The 23,828-nt window shown below is 44.4% G+C and overlaps 1 protein-coding gene across 1 annotated transcript; it reads right to left on the bottom strand.

Moving 5' to 3' along the window:
• Positions 1–1,211: 1,211 nt before the first annotated feature.
• On the bottom strand, positions 1,212–18,788 carry mn1b (meningioma 1b). Its single transcript, XM_071482486.1, has 3 exons — positions 17,880–18,788; positions 14,187–17,765; positions 1,212–2,709 (listed from the first exon to the last, which is right to left on the bottom strand). The coding sequence occupies exons 2-3, from the start codon at positions 17,713–17,715 to the stop codon at positions 2,486–2,488; spliced, it is 3,753 nt and encodes a 1,250-aa protein (XP_071338587.1). The 5' UTR covers positions 17,716–17,765; positions 17,880–18,788; the 3' UTR covers positions 1,212–2,485.
• Between the last annotated feature and the right edge of the window lie 5,040 nt (positions 18,789–23,828).

Below are 23,828 nucleotides of genomic sequence, written 5' to 3'. Positions count from 1 at the left end.
AATATCTAGTAAACATACTGACACACAAAAACTTGTGTACATGCATAAAAGCATTGTGTACTCATGCAATGTTTTCCTGATTCAGTGACTAAACCTAACAGAGAATCTCCAACTTCACTTTCACAGTGAGCAGTGTGATCAGCATTTATTCCCCAGCCGTGTCCCGCTTTCTCCCCCATTCTCCCTTCCTAAACAGGCGCTCCCAGGTGACATGACAGTCTCTGCTGTTTGTTAACGGTGCAGCTCTCTGTGCATCACATTCACAACAGGCTCTGAAATCCTACACAGCAGGTACCCAGTACAGCGGCAAGCACAAATACACCTGAATAACACAGACAGGGTCCTGCAGGGAGCTCCAGTTTGTGTGTGCGTGTGTGTGTGCGTGTACACATCCTAGACAGCAGTGATGTAGGTTGATCACTGGCCCTGTTAGGTAGCATTGACGTCTCCACCTCAGAGTTGGCACACAGGGGAGTTATTGATTAGCATTAAGCATCCATGCAGATGGCCAATAAAGAGCAGGGGGATCGGGAAGAAGAAGGGGTGTGTGCGTGTTTGTGTGTGTACATGGGACTGCGGGAAGAGACGGGGTAGTAAGGTGCTGCGTAGCCAAAAACAACAGAGATGATGAGAAAAACAGAAAAGTAAGAGGCCTATTATAAAAAATATTTACAGGAATTTGCAGGTAATAATTAGCATTTTCATTCTGGTTGCATACTTGGAGTAATATAGTAATCGTTATTTTTTAAGTTCAATTTTTGTCATTGCATAGAGGCATGACAGATTGGAGCAAAGATGGGTGGATAAAATGCAACACAGGTTGTGAGCAGGTGGAACATGGAATTAATCGTCTTGGCTTCCTAATCTACCAGGAAGCCACATTTTCTAGTTTCCCTGATGTTGCTGCTTCTGGCTTTAATATGGCACAGGTTCTTCCATGCTTGTCAGGTAGCGCGCATCAGTTCACAACGTCCCTGTCATATCTGTCACTTGGAATATACGGTAGACACCTCTGTAATTCACAGATGATCCTCGGGGTACACAGTATTCTACAGCAGTGAATATTCCTTGAATAGAAAATATCTAAGTGTGTCTTATACATGTCACAAAATACCAAACTGCACAGTAATGTTTGATTTCATATTTGCTGCAACCAGCAGTTTCTTGGAGTACTAAAGAATAAAGCCAACTGCCGAAGTAAACACAAATGCCACCTTTAACGTCATATTTATTGTTATTTAGTTACTCAATAAAACATATACAGATATATACAATATGCAGGAAAACAGACGACTGCACTTTACATATTATTAAAAAAAGAAAACAAAAAAAAACAAAAATCAGTTCGTAAATTGCCGTCACAGTCCTCCATCTATTGTTTCAGAAATTCAAATTCAACAGAAGCTTTATTTAAAGATTACAAGATTGCCTAACACACAGCAAATTTTCTCTTATTATACATGTGCAATACCAATAGTCTTTTTTTTTTCAATTCCCTTATTAAACAATCCATTGACATCCATTTCAGTTCCCATTGGATGAATTGTATAAAAGTAGTGGAGGTCACAAGGTCGGTAGCAGAAGAGAAGAGAAGAGAAGAGAAGAGAAGAGAAGAGAAGAGAAGAGAAGAGAAGAGAAGAGAAGAGAAGAGAAAGATATTCTTGCCAATATAAAGAATAGAGAATTATAAAAAAAATCGTAAATGATTAAGAGCAGCAAATGATAAAGATTAAAACTGGGGATAAATCATGTTCACAAAACATTGTTGGGTTACATTCATGCACAATCACCGCTCTTCCCATCCTGCTCTATGTTCTGCTTCTCAGTGCTCAGGCCACAGTAAAGCCCTGGTTTGAGCACGGGGTGGGGGAAATATCCCTATTTCTGTACTTTAGGTAAATTTAGGGCAACAAACTTTGACTGGAAGGATCGTTACACATTAGAGCTGTAGCCATAACCGAGGTAAAATCTGGCGATAGGGTAAAAGGCCTCAACACCGATATACAATCACAACCAATGGCAACTGAATATCTCTTCTTCTGCTTCTTCTGGTTTTGTATTCTCCTCCTTTGACATTTCTTTATTTTTCTTCATCAAAGAAAATGAAAAAGAAAAAAAAAATATTGATTTGAGGTTTTCCAGATTTGGGCATCGTTGAGTAGAGCCCGAGCTGTATTGTCCAGCAGTATGTGAGAGAGCATCCTAAAGTGTGACTGCATGTGTCTGAAAAAACATGGTATTTGCATGTGTGTATGTGTACGTTTGCACGTGTGTATGTGTCTTTGTGTGTGTGTGTGTGTCTGTTTTCATATTTGCATTTATGAATGTAAATGTCTTTCTCTCCCTGAACAGGCAAGAGCTGCTCGCAGTAGCCTCATCGACACCTTATCGTCATCATCCTCATCATCATTACTTGTCTCTTAATCTTTCCTTCCTCTTATTTTGTAATCTTCTGTCCTTCTTCCTGCTGGGCCTGCTTTTTTGTTCAAGTCAGTGCCGCCACGAATGTCCCAAATCGGTTGGAGATATCAGAGTGGAGAGAGCGCCAGGACGAGACGGGCCCCCCTCTGCCCTTACTGTCCCCCAGCTCATCTGTGCAGTGGACAGACAGGCACTGCAGGTGGTTCCCTCCACTGCTCCCACCTCCACCTCCTCCTCCTCCGGCCCCCGGGCCCCCAGCTCCAGCCTTACTCTGGGACAGTTCAGATTCTGCAGACAAGCACAGAGAGGAAAAGGTTAATTAAGACTGTGCAAAAATGAAAAACAACTTGAAGCAACTGGCATTCACTGATACAGATGAACCATTTAAAATACACACTTTTAATTAAACCAGTGTCATTTTCACATCCCACACTAAATCTGCACTGTGAAATTAATTCAACACAATTCCACCCCCCCATCAATACAACCTGAAAAGGAGGCTGTAAGCAAAGCTTCCTCTCCTCACGCTCCACCTCCTCATGCCCAATATACACATGTGGAAACACACATAAACACACACGCATTCATTCGCTCTTGGTCAGGCGTGCAAATCTGGAGCACTCCTGCATGACCTCCAGTCAGGGGGTCAAAGGGCACTGAGAAAACTGGCCTTTAACCCTGCTTGACCCAATTTACTGGTATAATGGCTATGCCACGGTATCAACCCTGTGTCACCAAGATGTGCAGCCTCATTTCAAATGGTTGCACCACGCTTCCAGAAAATCCATATGCGGGTTGATTATACGTCACATTAAAGAGTTAATGCTGACGCCTGAGATGCATGCTTCACATATGGAGAAAAATCACTTTGCGCCGTGTAACGAAAAAATTAGTCAAGGGGAAGATTGACGAGGACAGGAGGTGCTTGGCTAAACTATACATAAAAGCACAGTGTCACACTTCATCTGCTGAGCTACAGACTGCAGCATACTGAGGGAGAGGAGGACAGAAATGAAGAAAAGTTTTGAAGAAGACACACAAAACAAAACGGGAGAAAGAGAAACACCGCAGCTAGGAAAGAGGCAATGGTAGGGCGACATGTTATGACACTAGTGTTGCATTGTGAGCTTTGGGTATTGCCTCCAAGCAAGCCCAGAGCACAGAGAAAATATGTGTGAAGATGGTACGGATCCCTCGCTAAAATCAGTCTGATTATTCTCCCATCGCCTCCCCACACAGAACATACCACTGCCTTGCTCCATGTGGATGGTTGAAACAGATCAGTGTGCTGCACAAAGACACAGAGCTTCAAGGTTGCAGGGACAACTAGGTGTCTGAGTGTAGAGACAGGGAGAAAACAGCTCTGACAAGCTGAGTTACATGTGTCAGAGAAGGGAGAGGCTGTGATAGACGACACAGAGTCTGGGCACAGAGGCTGCAGATCACAACACTCCAGTCAGTCTGCTGCTCACCTAAGAGAAAAGAGAAACGCTGCACCGACCTGCATCTCATCCACAACCGTACATCCCCTTTTTTAGCTCGTCTTTCTCTGCTACTTAAACAGTTTTTATTTGGCTTTGCTTACTGTTTTCATCTCCCTCCCTCTCTGCTTTCACAAACCCTGAGGCAGCAGTGACACAGTGTTAACAAAACGCAGCCAGAGAAGATAAGGCCAGCCCAGGCCAGGCCACGCCAGGCAGCTAGGACAACCAAGAGAAGCAGGCAAGCAGACATGCAAGCAGTGAGGCAGGCTAGCCCCCCAGCCTGTCTGGGCTGCAACCACTGGAATGGAAAAGTGGGGGGATTTGGTAAAAGGTCAGGCAGCCAAGCCTCCCGTTGTTCCCTTTTTCATTCGACTCTCTCACTGTCGCTCTCTGCAAAATTTCTCTCTCTGGCTCTCTCCATCTCCCACCCAAGGACTAGAGACATGGTGTAAGTGGGGGCTGAGGGTGGGTGGGTTGAGTGGGAGGGGGGGGGGGGGGGGGGGGGGGTTATGGAGAAATGAGGGTTTAAAGCAGTGTTGGTGGTGGCGTTGAGGAGATCTAACATTTGCCAGAGGGTCCAGTCATACACCTCAGCATGGCAGATCCCCGCCCCCTGCCAGTATCATCCCCCCACTCACCCCCCACTCACCCCCCCCACAACCCACTCACACTCCCTCTTCCCAGCACTGTGCCCTCCAGCACCCGCCAGCAGCTCATGCTAGCTGGGCACAGCAGGGTCCGCACCGGCCTGAATAGGCAGCCAAGCGTTCCCCTGGCTCACTGCTGACACACAGCAAACTGACAACACGCACAGCCAAAAACACACAACACGCCAACCACTGCCGCCGCTGCCGCTGCTATGCCCACACCAGCCCTCAGCTGCTCCTCCACATGCACACACACACACACACACACACACACACACACACACACACACAAGCGCCCACATACATATGGTCGTCCATGCTTAAACGCACACACACAATCCCAGCTTCACACATCACTCAGCTTGAACGCGAGGACAAGTGGGAAAAAACACGGACAAAAAATGCACGAAGCTCAAATTACAAACATTATAACTCTCTCTTCTTGCACACACACACTCAAATTCATCACTTGTATAATCCTAAAATTCATATTCAGGAATGAGCTCTTATAAAAATATTTTACGCACCTAAAACACAATTTAACGAAAGCTGTCAAAAGAATTTTTTTTTTGTTATTAATTTTCCTATTATCTCTTCAAGGTTAAGACCTGCATCCTTCTGAGTGAGCTGATTGCTATTTGTTACAGCACACTTTTCAATTAACGGCACATACAAAATCCTCTACTTGTAAAATAAGCCAAACACTTGACCAGCACAGGATTAAAATATCACCCAGTATTACAGGGTAGCCAAGGGGGATTCAGGGGATGTGATTTTTATGGAAAAATCAAGACACTACACTTAAATTGTAAGCATTATCCATGGCGCCGTATTCGTTCAAAAGTGGAAACGGCAGTGTGAAATTCTACATCACACAAGTCTAAATCCCAAATCACCATGACATTTTACAAGCAGGGAAATCTTTTTTTTTTTTTTTTTCAATAAGATCTATCTTGTTATGGCTGTTCATTGACTAACATAGAATTCATATCCACGGTAATATCTCAATAATAGCCTATTCATCTGAGGGGAACAAGTGCTTAGCATCAACAAGCGAGGGGGAAAATACCTAATAAAAAGGGAACAGTAACAGCACAAGCAGCTGCGCTGAGCCACAAATACACCTAAATATCCTTAACCACATTACAGCCAGAAAAGATTACCACAGTGATGTGTTAAGTAAATACCGAATTTAATGTGATGCACTTATATCGCTATATCTCTCGCCCCAAGTGCTGTACTTTGTTATTTAGTGTCTGATGATGATTCTTACACATACACACACACACACACACACACACACAAAGACACACACATAGCAGCAGGGTTTGGGAGCTGTCTCACAGACACAGCCAGAGACGATTTACAGAGATGAGTAGAGCTTCGAATGCCATGAAGGCAGGGAGCACAGCGCACAGCTCTGGTTGTCTGGTTGACACCAATGTGTCTGGGAGCTGACGGCCTGACACGGGTTTACATGTCATACCACACACACACACACACTCAACACACTCGAAGCAATGCAGGGAGGTAAACAATGGCTCCTCGGAGACCGTATTTTCTCGTAATTTAATAGTATGTGTTACAGCCTGCAATTATTTTCTCAATTAATGTTAAAAGACGCAGCACAGTTAGTTTTGTCGCAGCTAAAAATAATGACAGTAACCTTTGAAGCTGACACAGATATTGTGTGTGTTTGTGAAATAAGTAGAGCAGATAAGAAAGTGAATGAAGTGTTTTTCTTTCATGACAGAGGAAGAAAGTGCGCGCGAGAAGGTTTGAATCCACAAAGCTTCTTTCTGGTGCAAGTTCCTCAGCCCCCGTCACATTGATTTCCCAGGAACCACAATCCCATGCGGCAGGCCTCTGCCCTTTCTATCCCAAGCTCTATACTTCCATGACGACACTTCACCTTTAACCTCGTGCTCCTGAGGGCGTGACCCCATCCTCTCTGAACACAAACCAGCCCAATCAGAATGCTCCGCTCGCTGACAAAAACACCCAAAGGCCTCCGCTCCTATGACAGTGTGTGACATCAGGTCAGATTCCTTTAGCATAACAACTACCACTATGGGCTTGTGTGAGGACTCTGTCTTTGTCAGCACAAAACACCCGTCACAATCCACAGAGAAAAAGTCTGATTTGGGAAAAAAAAAGAAAAAAAAAGGGAGCGAGAAAAGGTCTGATTTTAACCAGGAGAGACACAGCACTGAAGAAAATGTTTCTGTCTGGCTGAAATATAACACCTTAAGGTTCTCCCTAAGATGTCTCCCCACAGTGTCAGAGATGACGGGACATGCAGGTCAGTGCCAAAAAATGATCAGAGGTGATTAAATCAATATCAAACGATATCATTCAACAGCAGGGAAGTCTTCATGAAGTATAAAGGGGCTAACAGAGATATTAGCCCAGGTATCCTGTGCCCCAGGGTGAGTAAGGGGCATGTAAGGCTCCCTTCAACCCCCTCCTTTACTCCATCCAAGTGGTGCAGTGTGACCTTTCCCTCAGTGTAGGGTGCATATCTGGAGAGAGCGGGGGGCACATTTCTCAGGCAAGGGCACAGGGGTTATTTTGGTTTGAATTTCCTCTCTGTTCTCTGCCCTCAATATAAGGAGAAAGGAAAAAAAAAAAGAGAAAAACTTGCCCAGGCAGGCATTGCCCCCAGCGTTTGTTACCTTTTCTCCAGCAACACACCCATTCCCATCGCCTCAACTCATACCCACAACACACACACACACACACACACACACACACACACACACACACAACCCCCCCCCCCCGCCACAAGAAGTGCTTAGGAAACCAGACACAAATCAGAACATGGGAAGTGATTTAGTGCCTCCTTCATAACTCACAACCATGTCCAGGACCTGTCCAGCATGTCATCCAAGGCAGTGACATATTGATCTACTTCGCTGTCTCTATTTTGTTTCAGCACAGCGCTGCACACTTTGTTTCCTGTTTCCACCTTTTTTTGGAAAAGGTCAACGACACATGAAAACAGTGGCAATTTTGAGATTAGACGTTCCTACATGACCAAACTTTTATTTTGAATAAAAATGAAAGTGTGTGTGTAATTGTGAATTCTGAGGAATTGCACACAAAAAAAATCTAAAGTGTAAACTGATCATTTAAATCTGTGTAATTAATGATACTTAAATTGATATTGTGCATTAAGTCTTTTGCTGTCATGTGTTAACTACTTTCATTATTAAGACAGGACATATTTTAAAGAGACATAGTTGCATAGATAAATATGTTCCTGAAACTTCAACATACAGACAAGAATGAACAACAGTCATGGAGCATGAAACTGAAGGAGAAAATATTTTGAATTGAATTATTTTCTCTCCATAAATGCAAATGGTAGCTATTACCCAGGCACTCGCCTCTTAGAAGAAACTGCAGATGTTCTCTGCATAAAAAAAAAAAAAATCACTCCATCTCTGTTACTTTCTTTTTCACTCCATCAGTCTCTACTTCTGTCTCCCAGGAGAAACAGCTCCAGTGTCATAACTCATTTGTCAGTTCCTCAATACAAATTAAAGGTGCCTGACGACTACCTGTATGGCAAATAACATAACTGCCTCTGGCAGCGTGACAACATCTGTACCTCTGAAAACCTGAAAACACACACACCTTTGAAAAGCAGTACTTGTATCATGGGTAACATAGGAACCCAGGACGCCTTTCAGGAGATTTGTATCCAACTGATGCTTTTTTTTTTTTTTTTTTAAACTTGTTTGGCCCGCTTGAGCAGGCACTCCGAAAGACAGTGGACATTTGGAGGCATGTCACATCCACAATCGAAGGTTTGGAACTCCTCATTCTGTGCATCTCCCAGATAAATTCAGCTTTCCATTCTCTGCTGCATCCAAGGAGAATATTTACCACATGCTGAGACAAGTTTTATTTTATTCTAACACCCTTCCCCAGGGAAAACAAAACACCGGATGAGTTGCTATTTTGAAGAGTTGAAAATCCAGCAAAGCAAAAGGCCTGACACCTTTGTTCATCTGTTTCTCTCTTCATCAGTCACAAACACGCTTCTTTAACAGGCTTCCTTTGACTGTCAGTAGTGCTCAGTGTCTTGCAAAAACCCAGGAACATGGAGCACGCATGCATGCACGCACACACACCTAGCACATAAACAAACATGCACGCACAAACACTGTCACTTTAAATGCGTGATAGGCATTTTTCGGTCCTGCACTATTTACAAGTCAAGTAAATACTCTTAAATATTTTCAACACATTAGAATTAAGTGAGCGTGTTCCGCCGAGCGAGACACCTGAGATCGGGAGGGTGAAGCCGTGAGAGCCTGACACCGAGTCTAAATAAATCAAACTTTACGTCTACAGCTGACAAATCCACACTATCAAGTTGCAGTGTCTACAACCCTGCCCTTCGTCACATGCTCACGTGCATACCAACATATACACACACACACACACACACACACACACACACACACACACACACACACACACACACACACACACACACACACTCTCACAGATGCATACGACCACAAACATACAGCAAGAAGAAAAATATGACATGATAACAGTAAAAATCGTGTTATTTTCTTTGTCCCCGTGAGGGAGGATTTTATTCAGGAGTTTCTAAGACACTACTTTGTCGTGGCAAGAAATGTACTTGTGTTGCTGGAATCAGCACTAACAGACATAAACTAGCTGTTTTTTCTGGCCCTGATGAACCTGTCAATAAGCAAGTCAACGTACAGGAGGTGCGTGAGGATGAGTTATGACTTTTGGAAACAATATTACCAAGGCTAATTGCTATGATTATCATAACGATTATCATTACTGCAGTCCAGGAGTGCACGAGAGGCTTGGTGGATGAGCGTTGTTGAAAAAGTCAATATGAAACACCTTGCAATGACAGGTAAAGAACACAGACAGCCTCAAGCTGTTTTATTTTTTTTCTTTCTTTCTACATTGAAGCTCGTGCCAGTCACTTTCTTCTTTTTTTAGAAAAAGGAAATAGAAATTACTGGTTTGATTTGTGGGGTTGTTGTCGTTGTGAAATGTCAAAGCCAGGTAGTCTCACAGGATTGTTCTCCATGGTGGAATATCAATACGGCTCTTTCTGTGGATTTAAGTGCTTTCTAGTTGGTGTGATAAGATGCAAGTTCCCTCTTTTCAAACCTGTCAAAGTCAGAGCGACAGAGATTTGATCATTATTAGAGCTGTTTAAGGACTGATTACTGAGAGTGAAGAGTGAAACTATTCCACGGGGTCAACTGTGAAGTGCTTTAAGTGTGCTGATAAAAAAAAAAAAAAAAGTCACTCAAGTGTATGTGGCAAAAAACAGTAAAAAGTAAAAATAAAAATAACTGAATCACTTCCTACGCCTGCTGGTGGCCTGTTATCAAGACTTTGCATGAGTTTCCAAATGAACGGTCAGCTTCTGGCTAAGATATACAGAAGAGAGGGGGAAGAGGAAGAGCGTAAAATAATTTTTAAAAAAAAAAGGGGAAATAATATTAACTGACACCGTACAAGTGAAGTTGCTCGTGTACACCTCAACTCCTTGGGAGCGGAAGATGCTGTGTAGCACTCAAAGATCTGCAGGCAGTGAGCTTACAGCGGCAGGTATAACTGTGCCTTAGTGGAAAAACTTAAGCTGCGTGCTGTCACAGAGAGAGGAGGCCAGATATGGGGTCCAAAGGGGGCCATTAGTGCAGCACGCCTCACTTTTAACAGGCACACAGGGACCTGCAGAGAGGGTGAGCTGGGATGCACTGGGTGAACACGCAACAGCACTTTGAGCGCAGCTCCTCTAGAAATAGGTACAGTTTAACTTTTACTTGTCAGCACGTTCAGACACTCAGAGGAAGTTTGCAGAAAAACATAGTGTTGAATTTCTACCGTGTTTCACTCGTATCATAGCAAGATTAGTGGCTCCTGTAGCCTCTCCTGCTCACCCCGCTAATACAAACACAACTGGCAACGAAATGATCTGGGGTCCCTCTGAACTTTCACAGTATTTTTTGGTGGAGCTGCGCTGAGCGATTGAAACACTGACTAAACTTAAGGATTTTTTTTTTTTTTTTTTTTTTAAATAAACAAAAAATTTAAAAAAACAACTACGCATCCTGTATTAGTTTCTCAGTGCAAAACCTGAACTCTAACCAGAAACAGATAAAGTTGAACACCTGACAACTAAATTCAAATTGTTAAAATGAGAAAGCACTGAGTTCAGCTTATAATCATAATAAATTTAATGTAGGCTAAATGCATTTTCAATTACATTTTCATTTTTAATTAGGCACCTAAAACAACTTATTTGTGTGTAAAGCTTTGTATTAATTACTGTGTATCAATATTACACTTAGTAACCCGATAGAGTGCTCATTGTTTAAGAATGAAAATAATCTATGCATAATTCAACAACACTCCTGAGAGCGTGAAATAAGGCATCTACTGTACATGTAAATGAAACGGTCGTGACAGAAGCAGTTTTTAGAGGTTGACGGGTAGAAAAGCATTTCATCCGGAAGAAAAAAATATATCATATCTGCTACCTCAGAAAACACACTTCTTAACCTGTACTTCAGACTTCTACAACAGTTCACAACATTTCCACTGCAAAAAATATCCAACAGGTTATGTCATATGGTGCTGATGATTAAAATGTTATTTAAGGAGGGAAAATTATTTTCACTGTCGTTTGAATTACGTACATTCATTTTATCCTCATGTAAATGATAATCTTTTAAGAATTTTCTCGACCATGTTACATTTAGTGCTAATGGACTAATGTATTGACCTGATTTATTTCAAATTAGTGTCACTGACATGATCTCCCCAAAGGCAGATTTTTGTTCCCAGGAGCGAGGACTGAAAACTAGACAAACTGGTTAAGGTGGATATTTTTTGCAGTGAGAAAAGCTTGTGGGGTGTAGACTCTTATGGAACTACTATGACTTAGGGTATCTTAAATTATTATGTTATTTTGCTCCCTTCTCTGTAGCCTAAGCATCAAATTCAATCTCAAAATCCCCCTCCTCTCCCAAATACACCTCCACCCTTTTTTCATCTTTGCTGTCTGAAGCACTCAAATGAGAAACTGTCAGGAGCCGTGATTTGTGCTAACTAGCTATCGATCGCTCCAGAGCTGCATGCCTGCTGTCCATGCAGGGAGGGCTGAAAGAGAGGAGAGGAGAGGAGAGGAGAGGAGAGGAGAGGAGAGGAGAGGAGAGAGGAGTGAGGAGAGGAGGGGAAAAGCGAGCAGAAAACAGACTACTCTGCCGTTGTTGTTGTTTTAATTTGTGATGTTAAATGTCCTATCAGCCCCAGAGAAATTAAGACAGTGAATGCAACAGGGTGAGTGTGGTTGACTGCTCATCAGTGCTGGGTTTCCTACTCAAAAGAATACTCATTAATCATTATCAAAAGTAATGATCATCACTCCCTGGCATCAGGGATTTTTTTTTTTCAACAATCCCCTCTGCTCTGTGTTGTATTTTGTTCAGATTTTTCTTATTTTTATAAATTAACAGAACTCAGTTACCTCTTTTGTAAATGACAATGGAAGAAATCATGGGAACAAAAAAAGCCACAATGTTCAATGACCTTGTCATTAGTCGGCTAAATTAGCTGAGAGGACCAGTGGAGAGCAGTCACGAGGAAAACAAATAGCTGGATGAGGAGGAATGTGCAGGTTTGATCATTCAGACTCAAATTAATATCTCCACTGCTCGTTATTTTTCTGTTCATTTATAATGAGGGTGACCGTTGATATTAGCTCACTACATCAGCCGAACTGGTCATTTACATTGCACCTTCATGTAATAGCTTCAGTGCTACTGCCCGACACCCTGTGCTCAGCCTCACATAAACAATGCGCCTGGAGTCCAGACTCGGCGCGGTGCGCGCCCCCGCCCCTCTCTGCACCCGCACTGATCAGAACAAAGAGGCGCTCCAAACGCGCCGGGCGCTCCCCACAAATGTGCAGGCTATCTATCCACATTATTATGTATCCATACATCCACAGACCTCTCGGTTCCTTAACCTTTACAGTGGGTCGCTCTTTCAGATTTTTTTTTTTGTGTCGCAACGTCAACCATCTGTGTCACGGTTTGGTTCGAAATGATTTGAATAAAGCCAACGGAAAAAAGAAAAGACAAGACACACAAGAAGGAAACAACATAATATAAAAATAAATATATTAATAAATAGCACTAACATATTCTGATACACAGCTTACGACTACACTAATTCTGCAATTATAATGCATATAATGAGTATGATTTGATTTCTATTACAATGACAGCACACAAAATATTAATAAAACAATACAACAATATAATAATTAACTATTAATAATATTAACAAAACACAATGTCTGTGGAATTATAATAATATATATATATTAAATATTATTATTATTATTATTATTAGGCTATTGGAGGAATTGAAAGAAGAAACTAATCCGCAGCTGAACAACGTTACAGTGAAATTTGTTATCTGCATTTTGATTTAGAGCCACTATTAAAAACACTGAGATAAAACTGCTTGTATGAAGCTACATTAGCAGATCGTAACAATATCTCCGCCTCGTAGAAAAACTGCTCATGTGCCTTCAGGCCAGAAGATTTTCCTTTTTCCTTAAGACAGCTGTGTTTTTAAGAGACTCCCAATTAGCTTCCAAAAAATATTTTACTCTCACTGAGTTATATAATAATAATAATGATAAATCATTTCAAACTAACAATAATAAATAATCCCACATTGTTTAACAATAAACAAACTGCAATTTAAAACTAAATACTAAATAATATTTTAGTATTTTTATTGTAAGATTTCTGAATTCACTGTTTGCCACGGAGAATAAAACGAAAACTGAGAGGCTGTATAATGTCACCATGATATTTAATCTTTGGAATCCTGCCTTGCCAATCTAAAATCAATCCACTATTATCCCATGGTAATAACAAAAACAAACACGTAACAAGGCGAGGGAAACCCCGCTGCGCAAACGCATATCCTCAAAAAGCTATTAATCTTCTCAATGTAGTTGTTCACCCTGAAAACCGAGATAAAGAACCACAGGAAATGTTTACTTTTCTTGAGCTGTTCTTTTGAAGTGCCTCTACAATAACCCTAACCTTATAAAAAATACGTTGTAGAGAAGGTACAAGGTTTCCTGTGTTCAGTCAGATGGCATTTAAAACCGCTCTGATAATCATTCCTTACATTCTTCGATTTAACAGGAAAAATACCACATCAGTCTCTTTTTCTTTAGAAAAACTTGAATAGCGCTAACATTAAATTTATTGTCCTTCTGTGGACTTCACATCTAAATTCAAAGAGCCTATGGTTAACACAGGCGGCTGCTTTCTGGCCGCACAATATGGACGTAAGGTCATTTATTATCAGCGTTACAAAAGCGTTTTACATATTATGTCTGTGGTGTCACACTGCATTCCAGATAAAGTAAATACCATTTGAGGAATGAAAATATACTAATTTTAAAAGCAAACTTGATCAGTTAACGTGCTCTGAGTTGCATGTGTGAGAGTGAGTGTTAGACTCAGTGGGTGAGAGAAACAGAGAAGGAAAAGTAGTTGGAATAGAACCAAAAGAATGAAAACTAGTTGATTACCTTCTTTACTGGTGTTTTGGCTCTTATTTTTTTCCCAGGGTCCCATGGCCTTGTCATCCTCTGACCCATCCATCATGGCCTTGTCACTGGGCACGTACCAGGTGGCGTGCTGCTCTGCCATGAGGGTGTCAAGGTCAATAGTGCCCATTGAGCCCTTCCCAGCATCCGGGCTGCAGCTCGCCAGCTCATTGTCTCCGTTCTGTGAGGGACAGTCGCCATTCTTTTTGCCATTCTTCATGGCCAGGGGCTGGTCCTCAGAGATGCTGAATTGTTGCCGCTGTAGCTGGATCTGGGCCTGCAGAATCTCCAGAGGATGAATTTCATCCTGGCCAGAGGTGCTGGATGGGGTGCGTACCTGCTCCACCCCAGGAGTGCCAGGGTGGCTCACCCCACTGGCCCCTGTGCCCCCACCAGCATTCAGTCCATAGCTGTCTGGTGTCGAGGTAGTATGATTGTTAATGCCCATGCCTAGGGGCTTCTGTCCATTTATCAACCCATGATCACTCCTCTGCATTTTGGGTGAGCCGGTGATCATAGGGCTGCGATTAGGCTTGGTGGCCGAGGCCCCTCCTGCATCTGAGCTGGAAGACACCTCATCCTCGTTGCCATAGTGGGTGCTGACATCGTCTGGAAAGTCCACTCGTGGTGAGCTACTGTCAGACTTGGCGACACTTTGAATGCCACTGTCCAAAGAAGACATCAGGTCAGCCTGGTCCCCCAACATTAGGTCGCCTCCTTTTCCCCAAGAGGGTGATTGGAGGTGTTTCTCATGGGGCGTGCCCCCACCCCTCTCCCCAACGCCAGCCGAGGGGGTCTGCTGGCCTGGACTTACAACAGGGTTACCATTGTCAGAGGAAAAAAAAATTCCAGGGCTCACATGTCCACTGTCTCTTTTTCTCCTCCCTCTCCCTCTCCCACTCCCTGTTGTTGCCTTCCCCTCACTGCATGGGGTAGCGTCCATGTTGTAATTTGGGGAGAGGGCACTGGCTTCCCCCTGCACCGTCTGGCTTTGACTTACAGGCTTAGAGTTGCTATTCCCGGTGCCAGGCATCTGGCTGTTCTGGGAAGTGCTGCTCTGAAAATATTCAGGACCAGCACTGCCAGTCCCATTAGATGTGCTGCTATTAATGTCCTGCTCTGTCTGACTCAGTTTTCGCTTGCCCTCATTTTGGTTCTTCTTGTTGAATGTTACGTTAAGATTGGGGGCCCCTAGGCTAGCGATCATGTTCTGGCAGGCCGTGGAAAGGGCCGCCAGACAGCTCTGGCCGAAAACACTGTCTTTAGTGCTGGTTTTGCTGAAGTTCCCAAGGGACAGAGCTCCAAGCTTACTAACAGACGACCGCTGGCCTGAGGGGAACTCAGACTGAGGAGGGTAGCTCCCTGGTGAGGTGCTCACCCCCTGGGGAGCACTGTGGGGTGGCCCCTGACGGTTAGCCCCTCCATAGGGAAACGTTGGCTGTGCTCCCATTGGAGGTGCAGGGAAATCAGCTGGCCGCCTCTCTGCTGGTGCATTCGGATGCCCTGCTCCTGGAGACTGCATTTGTGAGAGGTTGCCCATGTTGCCGCTGAATTGTGAGTGCATGCCCGGAGAATGGAGAGCCTGCACGTGCCCATCTCCTGGTATTCTCATGGGCTCCTGCATGCCCATGCCTGGCCTAAACATCATCCCAGCCCCGTTCTGCTGTAGCCCCATGTCATGGGGCCCTGATTCATTACCTGCTCCACCCATACGCCGTGACATCATTTCCCCTGGTGGGTGGGACCCCTGGAACCAGGAGTTCTCCTGAGTGACATGAGGATTTTGTCCATCAATGTTGGGCATCCTGCCACCGTTCTCCCTGTCAAAGTTGGGCTGAGGCATGCTCCCTACTGGGCCTCCGTGAGCCATTGGGCCAGGCGGTACGTCGCCGTGGTGACCCAGCTGCTGCAGACTGGGCTGCCTCATCCTCTGCTGCTGGTTGCGAGAGGCCATCTGTTTTATCATCATGGCTGCATTCTGGCGTTGCTGCAGAGACTGCTGCTCAGGCCCTGGATGCTGCAGGGGGCCTGGTGGGAAACCTTCACTCACAGGTGGGGTGAACTCTCCAGGCAGGCCGGGGTAGGCAGAGGGAGAGAGGTGGTTATCCATACCACCACACCAGCCTTCACCCCCATGTGCATTTGGAAAGTCAAATCTAGGCCTTTTCGCCATGTTCATATAAGGAGAGTCAAAGTGTTGCAGCCTCTGATTTGGGGGCTGTTGGGAGGGAGGAGGAGCTGGCTGTTGCATATTAAACATGGGGTCCCCATAGGGGTGCAGACCCCTATTTTCCAGTCTGTGAATGGGATATTCAAACTGGTTGTGTTGGCCGGGCATCATGACCCCTCCGTCCAGAATGTTAGGGTTAGTAGAGCCGGGCTCAGCCTGAGGGGGTCGGGGGAGGCCAGGGGGGCATGAGTTCTGTCTGGCTATCAAGCTAGCCTGTTGTTGCTGCTGCATGAGAGGATGCCTTGCACTGACCCCCGGCTCCATTCCCACGGGCACCTTCCGGCCATTTCCAAAACGCTCAAAAAACACTCCATGCTGAGGCTGCTGGGGCTGTGGTGGTGGCTGGTGTCCCTTAGAGATGCCCTGCATACCTGGTGTCCGTGGAATGCCAGGGTTCCCTGGGAAATTTCCACTGGGAACTGGCCTTCCTGGCCCAAAGTGGGGTAACTGAGATTCTGATTCTGATGGGGAAAAAACAGGTACATCAAAATGTCCAGATGGCGGCTCACTTGGGAAGTTATATTCTAATCCCTCTACAGCTCCCTGGTTTGGCATCCGCCGAGGCTCCAGGCCATGAGACTCAGAGGAGGAGGATGAAGAGGAAGGGAGACCATGGAAGGATGCTGCTCTGTTAGGTGACTGATCGAGGGGTAGACAGGGGGCAGGGACAGCATGGCTGCCACTGGGAGGCCCATGATGTTGAAAGTCAGGCATGTTACCAGGCCGCTGCTGCTGCTGCTGCTGGGGGAAGCCATCCCCTGCCTGTCCCTCAGCGAGAGGATCAAATCCTTCTCCAAAGCCCTGCTGTGGTCCCATGCCATTGTTGTTGTAGCCCATGAGCCTGCCACCATGCAGGCATGACGACCCTGGTTCGGGGCCGCCAAAATTCCCACTGAAATGAGGGTGATGTTGGTGTGGGTGAGGTTGATGGCCGTGAGGATGTCCTTGATGAGGTTGCTGGTTGTTAAAAAATCCATGCATGGGTCCTTGCTGCTGCTGCTGCTGCTGCTGCTGAAGTCCGCCGCCTGCATGCATGTCCGAGTGGCCCCGCGGGTGAAAGCCCCCGTACTGCTCTCCGTTCATGTTCATATTGAGCCCGAGCATTTGCGGCTCGCTCAGAGGGCCCATCCCGGGTTCCACGCCTCCCGGCGGGCCTCCAGCGTGAAAACCTGGGCTTTTATAGTGGGAGCCCATGTTCAATCTAGGTTGGTTTATGTTTCTCTCTGACTGGCCAGGGTTTCTGCTATTAATCTGAGAACCAAACTGCTCCAGCCCAAACATACTCCCTTGCAATCAATCCCACATGACGGCCAGTTTGCCAGTTTTTCCGTCTGTCCCCAAAAGCAAAAAAGAAAAAAAAAAAAAAGATATACAAGAAACGATTCAAATGTTTGTAATACACTACTGAACAAACTGCTTTAACTACTTTAAATGTTGAAACTCACCGGATAAGTTCTCATTGTTGTGGATCAATTGTTTTTGTTTTTCAACTTCTCCAAGGACGCGGAGGAGAGAGGGGACAGACTGTGTCCAAATACGCACGTAAACTGTGTCCCTGTCCCGGATTCTGTGCGTGCACTTGACTGCTCTTCTTTTTGTCTTTGATTAAGCAGACAAATACAAGACCATGTTATTTAACTTGCTGCATGAGTGACTTATCATATTCCAAAGTTTTTCTGTGCGCATTTCTTCTGGGCGAACATGACACGAAAAACCTCGCTAACAAAATAAAAGGCGAGCGATGAAGAGCTGCAGCGATCGAACAGGGAATATGACAATTTCTGTCAGCTAATTCATTATTCCAGTCCAATGTCAAATGTCCAAGAGCGACTTTTTGTATAAGGTCCCATACTGGAAACGCGGGGAAAAGTCCAACTGGAGCCGTGTACTTCAAATTACCTCTGTGGCTTTGAGGGATAAAACCTTTCTTTAAATAAATACTGCCCACCGATCTCCTTCAGAATCTCGACAACTGCTGAGCAGGCGTGAAGCCAAAAGTCCAGTGTGATGGAAAAGTCCACAGACACGGTTCTCCAACCCAGGCGCCGGAGAACCGGAGCGTCCGTTTACGCGACCTGGACCCGGAGCAGCGCGGCGTGCACTACCCGCACTCCACCACGACTGAGCGGCTTGACAGCATCCTTCACCCGCTGCCGGTCATGCGCCTTGCAGTGAAGCGCCGCGCCGTTAAGCCCTTCCAGTGCGTTTCGTTCCTAATGTGTGCGTTCCTCCGTTTTTTGTCACCGAGTCTTGTCTGCAGTGGTCTGAGCTATTCACTGATCCACTCACACTCCGCTCTGCCGCTTGGCGCTGTGTGAGATCAACGCGTCCAGAGGAGCCAGCAACAAGTTTTGCATTTCTGCAGCCACTTCCATGCATGACGCCTCAGCCAATCAGAGCGACCAAAGAAAGCTTCGAGGGCGGGACGAACGCTTTTAAGGTGGTCCGCAGAGTGAATGAGACTGTAAACGCTTGAGTGTAAATCAGATCATAAAAATGGATTTCACTTAAAATGTAATGTTTTTGACCTAAAAAGATAGAGCAGTATTTTCACAATAAAACCAATCACCAGATTCGCACTGCATGCTGTCTCGCACATATAGTCTACAATATTTTTTCCGAAGGGATCGCATTAACCTCTTTGTTCATTATACCACTGAATTGTTGTCTACAACCGTCCAGGTCAGGAAACACTCCTGCAACTCTCATGTCATCTACTGGATTACCAGTACTCCAGGTGAAATTCTGCACATTGTATTTTTATGTTGCGTTCGACCTCTTCAGCTATGAACAAACTTTTTCTCGCCCTTGCATCCACTGGTCCATGCAGTGACCAGAACCACGGTGGACGTGTATCCTCTCCATTGCAACGTGCTTTCAACAGCATACAATGCAATAACTGATAGGCCACATTGATGGGAAACAAACATATAGTTGCACCACTAGTAAACTGTTGTTGACGGAGATGAGCAACTAGTTGTTGGCGCTTTGTGTTTTTCAGTCATCGATGCTGAGGTCACGAACTGGATGTTGCGTTTGTTCCCATGCGTAAGACATTCTGGACGAAGAGGCTCAGTTTTTGATCTGACACCTCACCCACAATCAAAGCTGAATAATGAAATCGTGCCATCCTGGCCTCATTAGTTTGACCTACAGCCAGTGCTGACTGAGAAATGACTCCATATCCGATCAGAAGAGCGGCCTAAATATATCGGAGCTGATACTGATGTTGGGATGAAGGTATAAATTAGACTTATATCATAAAGGGAGACCATCACACCCCTGTGACCAATCAAACTTGCCCCTGTCTTCAGTGTGGACCCACGTCCCAAAGGGAAAAATCCTCCTTAAAAGACCATCTGAATTAAATCATGTGGATGATATTGAGCCTCGGTTCCGATAATCGATATCATTCTCTTAGTATTATTGTCTGCAAAATAGAACATTTTGCGAGGCCAAATTAGAATAATTAACTTGATAAATTAATTAACTCTAAGCCTGGGTTATGTTAGCCCATATTATCTGTGTACGGTTAAGTGGAGCTGTAACCAAAAATTAGACATGAACTAATTAAAAATAGTCTATTATCATATTTATGTAAGTTTGAGAAACAGAGGTTATCGTATAACAAAGTCAGCCTAAACAGTGGTGTGGCACAAGTGGTACTAATTCATGTCCTAATTCTATTTTATTAAGGCAAATAACCTACATTTAAATTTTATTACATACTTTCTTTTTGTACCGTTATGTAATTCAGACCGGTCTTAATATTGTTTGTGGCTCACACAGCCTATCAGACTTTCTCTGTGCGTTGGTATTTAAGTGTATTTATTTGATCTCTTCAAGATTTAAGAATTTTTGGGAAACCTTGGCTCTTGCTCTTCTCTTAAATTCTGACATGGCTGAGTTCATATTCATTTTCCTATTCGAAATTTTATAACCACAAAAAAAAAGAAAGAAAGAAAGAAAGAAAGAGAGAAAGATGTAGCCTATTTAAAAATATTCCAAATGTGCTTTAGTCTACAGTGGATCCAGGATTGTGTGTGTATGTGAGGGGGTGTCTTTCCCTACCAAGATTACGAGAACTGTGTAATTATTTGAAATAAAGGAAACATGTGGGATTAAAATGTACTTTCATTCACCACCATGGATGTTTTCTTTGGTGAAAGGAGAACTCTATATTATATCTTTCCGACATTGTGGACAGTGGGCATTTAGAGAATTTGCTGTCAGACAGCTCTGTACCTTTTGGGGGGTGAGGAGGGGGACCAAGAGGACTTTTACCAAACAGACACAGTGCCACCTAGCGGCTGGCGTCAGTGGGAGTGGGGGATAATTGGCCACTTTGATGCTGAAGCTTTCAGTAAATAGTTTTACATAATAAGAGGCATGCAGGTCTGAAGTGGTAAATACTGTTAACACATTTTAAATCTAAATCTAAATAAAAGGCAAACAAATATTATTGGTTTATGAAGCACATCAAATATAGTTAGGGATGTATATAAAATAATTTACAGCTAATCCTTTGTCACAGAGAGTGAAATCTGTTATGTTTGTATTAAGGCAGTGCATTGTTTTATTTTGGGGAAAAAAAATAAATCAGAATGATTCCCAGCCTCACTGAATCTTTAAGAGAAGCCTATGGGAACCAGTATTAGGGAAAGTGATCACTAACCGAGGTCAACATGTTTCCTTTTCTTCTTTAACAACTGGTAACTGGGAAATAATAAGATGTATGTGTGTGATTTGTCACAACAAATGTCTTAGATTTGCAAATGAAATCAAGTATTCTACATTACACTACATTTTAGCTGAGTGTGTTTCAGCTGATGCATGGGGCAGTCTACATAAGATGGTAATTTTAGCGATGCTGTGTGTAAAGAGATAACTAGCTCTGTATGCCACAAACTGCTGGCTTACAGAATAAAAACAATAAGCCCAGCCCTGCAGCTAGAGGGGGAGGCTGTATGTCAGGGGTGAGGCTGGAAACAGGTCAGGACAAGGCACTGAAAGGTGCTGGGAAGTGTGTATATTTGGAACTTTGGAGGTGTGGATATGCACTCCTTGCAGCTGAGAGGACAGCAGCTCGCTGCGAGGAGGCAGGGAGAGACGGTGATTGTGTTTTGAAGGAGACACGGTGTAAAGTACCTGTCTTCTAGAGTGGGAAGGAGAAGCATGTTGAGCTGCTGAGATGTTCTGAAGGCTGCTGTTGCTTGTGTGGTGTGTTGCTAAAAAAGATCACACTGTCTCAGTATCACCTTGCTGGAGGACCGCCTCCATATCTGAGAGCCAGCTCGATGCAGCATCATTAGAGGCAAACACAAAAGTGTGTGCATATCAAACTGTTTCAGCTGTGTCTGCCATCACTGCTCTGTGAAGCCCCATAGAAATACCACAATTCGTGTTCGTTTTTCAACCGATAAAAGGACCGTTGTATCACAAAATCCCATTAACAGTACTAGAAACAAGTATTCTGCAGCTCAACAGCAGAAAAAAAATCAAGATATTGTTCTGTGTGACTATAATACTAATACCCATGTGATACAGTTCCTCCTGGCTCTGTCTACAGTCCTCTCAAATGGAGACAGACAAGTTAAGTATGACAAACCGATGGCATGGTCTCTTTCCCCCTGAGTCCCCAGTGATGATAAATGCAGCTCAGAGCTGCTGCTCAGGCGACTTCATGACAATGGACAGTCTACAGGCTTTCAAGCACTGTCACAATGCCACACTCCTCTGCAGTGATTTAGCACTCAATTTGTCTCAATATTTTACTCAATAGGACAAGATAGCAGAAGTGGATGCCCTTCTCTGCTCTTAATTCATGGTGTTAAGCTTTTCCTCTTATAGACATATATTACTGTGGGGATTGCCCGAAGAGACAGTTCCTTTCCTCGTTTGGATGGTGGTGGTGGTGGGGGGGGGTCATCCTGTGCAGTTGGGGCAGTGTGTTGCAGAGCCTCTGTGTGTCCTCTATGAGCCTGTCACTCAGCTGAGCCATCACAACTCCCCGGGTCAGGGTGGGTTAAACAGCATCTGTCATCCAGAGAAGTGCCATTGTATGAAGGGGAGGGATGCGACAGACACCCCCTCCGGCACCCCCCACTCCCGCCTCTTCGGTTGGCTCCACACCTCTTCCACCTCTCCCAGAACAACAGGAAAGACTCAGGAGAATCTCTGGGGTTAAACTTGACCCGAGACCAGAGGATGAGGAAACTCTCGTGACATCACTGCCAACCCATGAAAGCCAGAAATAACTTTCCTGTCCAAAAAAACCTGCGGCCCCCCGAGCAAATCTGGCCCCAGGGGAAGGTCACATACACAAACATGGTAGGGCCGGGCTAAACTGTGAGTTTAATCTTCACTGTGCCACTTCCTTCAGAAACAGAAGCTCTCACCCCCAGTGTGTTTCGTCTTGTGGCAGGAAATGCAGCCATGTGGTGACACAAACACTGCTGCAGCTTTTTCTTCGGTGTAGTCTTCGGCCTTTACGATCCGGTTTGACACATTTAAGAACATTGCGAATTCTGCTTATGACTTGCAGCAATGAAGCTGGCCGTTCTGGCTATCACAAAGTGTTTTTAGCTCTGAACATCAAGTCTTCCTTCGGCAACATGCCTGGATGTCCTGCTGTGTCAAGTCTAGAGCCTCCCTTTGAGATCCATTTCTTCTCTTCATCTGTTGCCTCATCTATTTAAACGACAGGGGCTCACTCATGACATGTCCCTTCATCTTCTCTGCAAGCGAGACACATGGATGGATGGATACATGCCTACTGCAGACTACTGTGAGCTGCCACTTAACAGGAGGTGTGTGGGCGACTCTGCCCATCTCCCCTTTTAGAAACAGCATTATTTGCTTGTTCTGGGGCAGATATGACTGGTTTCCTTGCAGCAAGCACATGTGACCATTCCTCCACAAACAATAAAAAAGGCGGATATCTCAGCCTGCAGACTGGTGGCTCTTCCTGCTCTTTAGCACGGATTCCGCTGTTATTGTGCGACTCTTCTGACCTGTGGGTCACTGTAAGTCTAGTCTGTGCCGGAGTCACCAGCAACTTTGCTAAAGGAACGTTTAGCTTTCAATCTTCACCCTCCAAATTAATTCAAGATCAACCTACATCTTCAATAAAAAGCTGTTATTTAAAAGACAGTGACTTAGACTAAGTAGACAGCTGTTTAAAAGTGTTGTGATGTTCCCATGACTGCATCAATAGCTATGTGCTCGCTGTTGCCATTAGCAGGTCTGAGGTTTTACAAGGGGAAAGAATAGTCACATCTTTTCAGCCAATCTACAGGCACATCCACTGGTCTGGAAATATGAACGCAAAAGTTAGGAGAAAAAAGTCTGAACATATTCCCCCTTCGGGCCCCAAGTCTCCAACAAGCACCTGT

Source organism: Trachinotus anak, unplaced genomic scaffold (assembly GCF_046630095.1).
Source record: "Trachinotus anak isolate AG129_WGS33_773 ecotype Australia unplaced genomic scaffold, CSIRO_AGI_Tana_v1 ptg000008l, whole genome shotgun sequence".
Classification (NCBI taxonomy): Eukaryota; Metazoa; Chordata; class Actinopteri; order Carangiformes; family Carangidae; genus Trachinotus; species Trachinotus anak.
The sequence above is the reverse complement of the archived record's forward strand: the minus strand, read 5'-3'. Positions and strand labels throughout refer to the sequence as shown.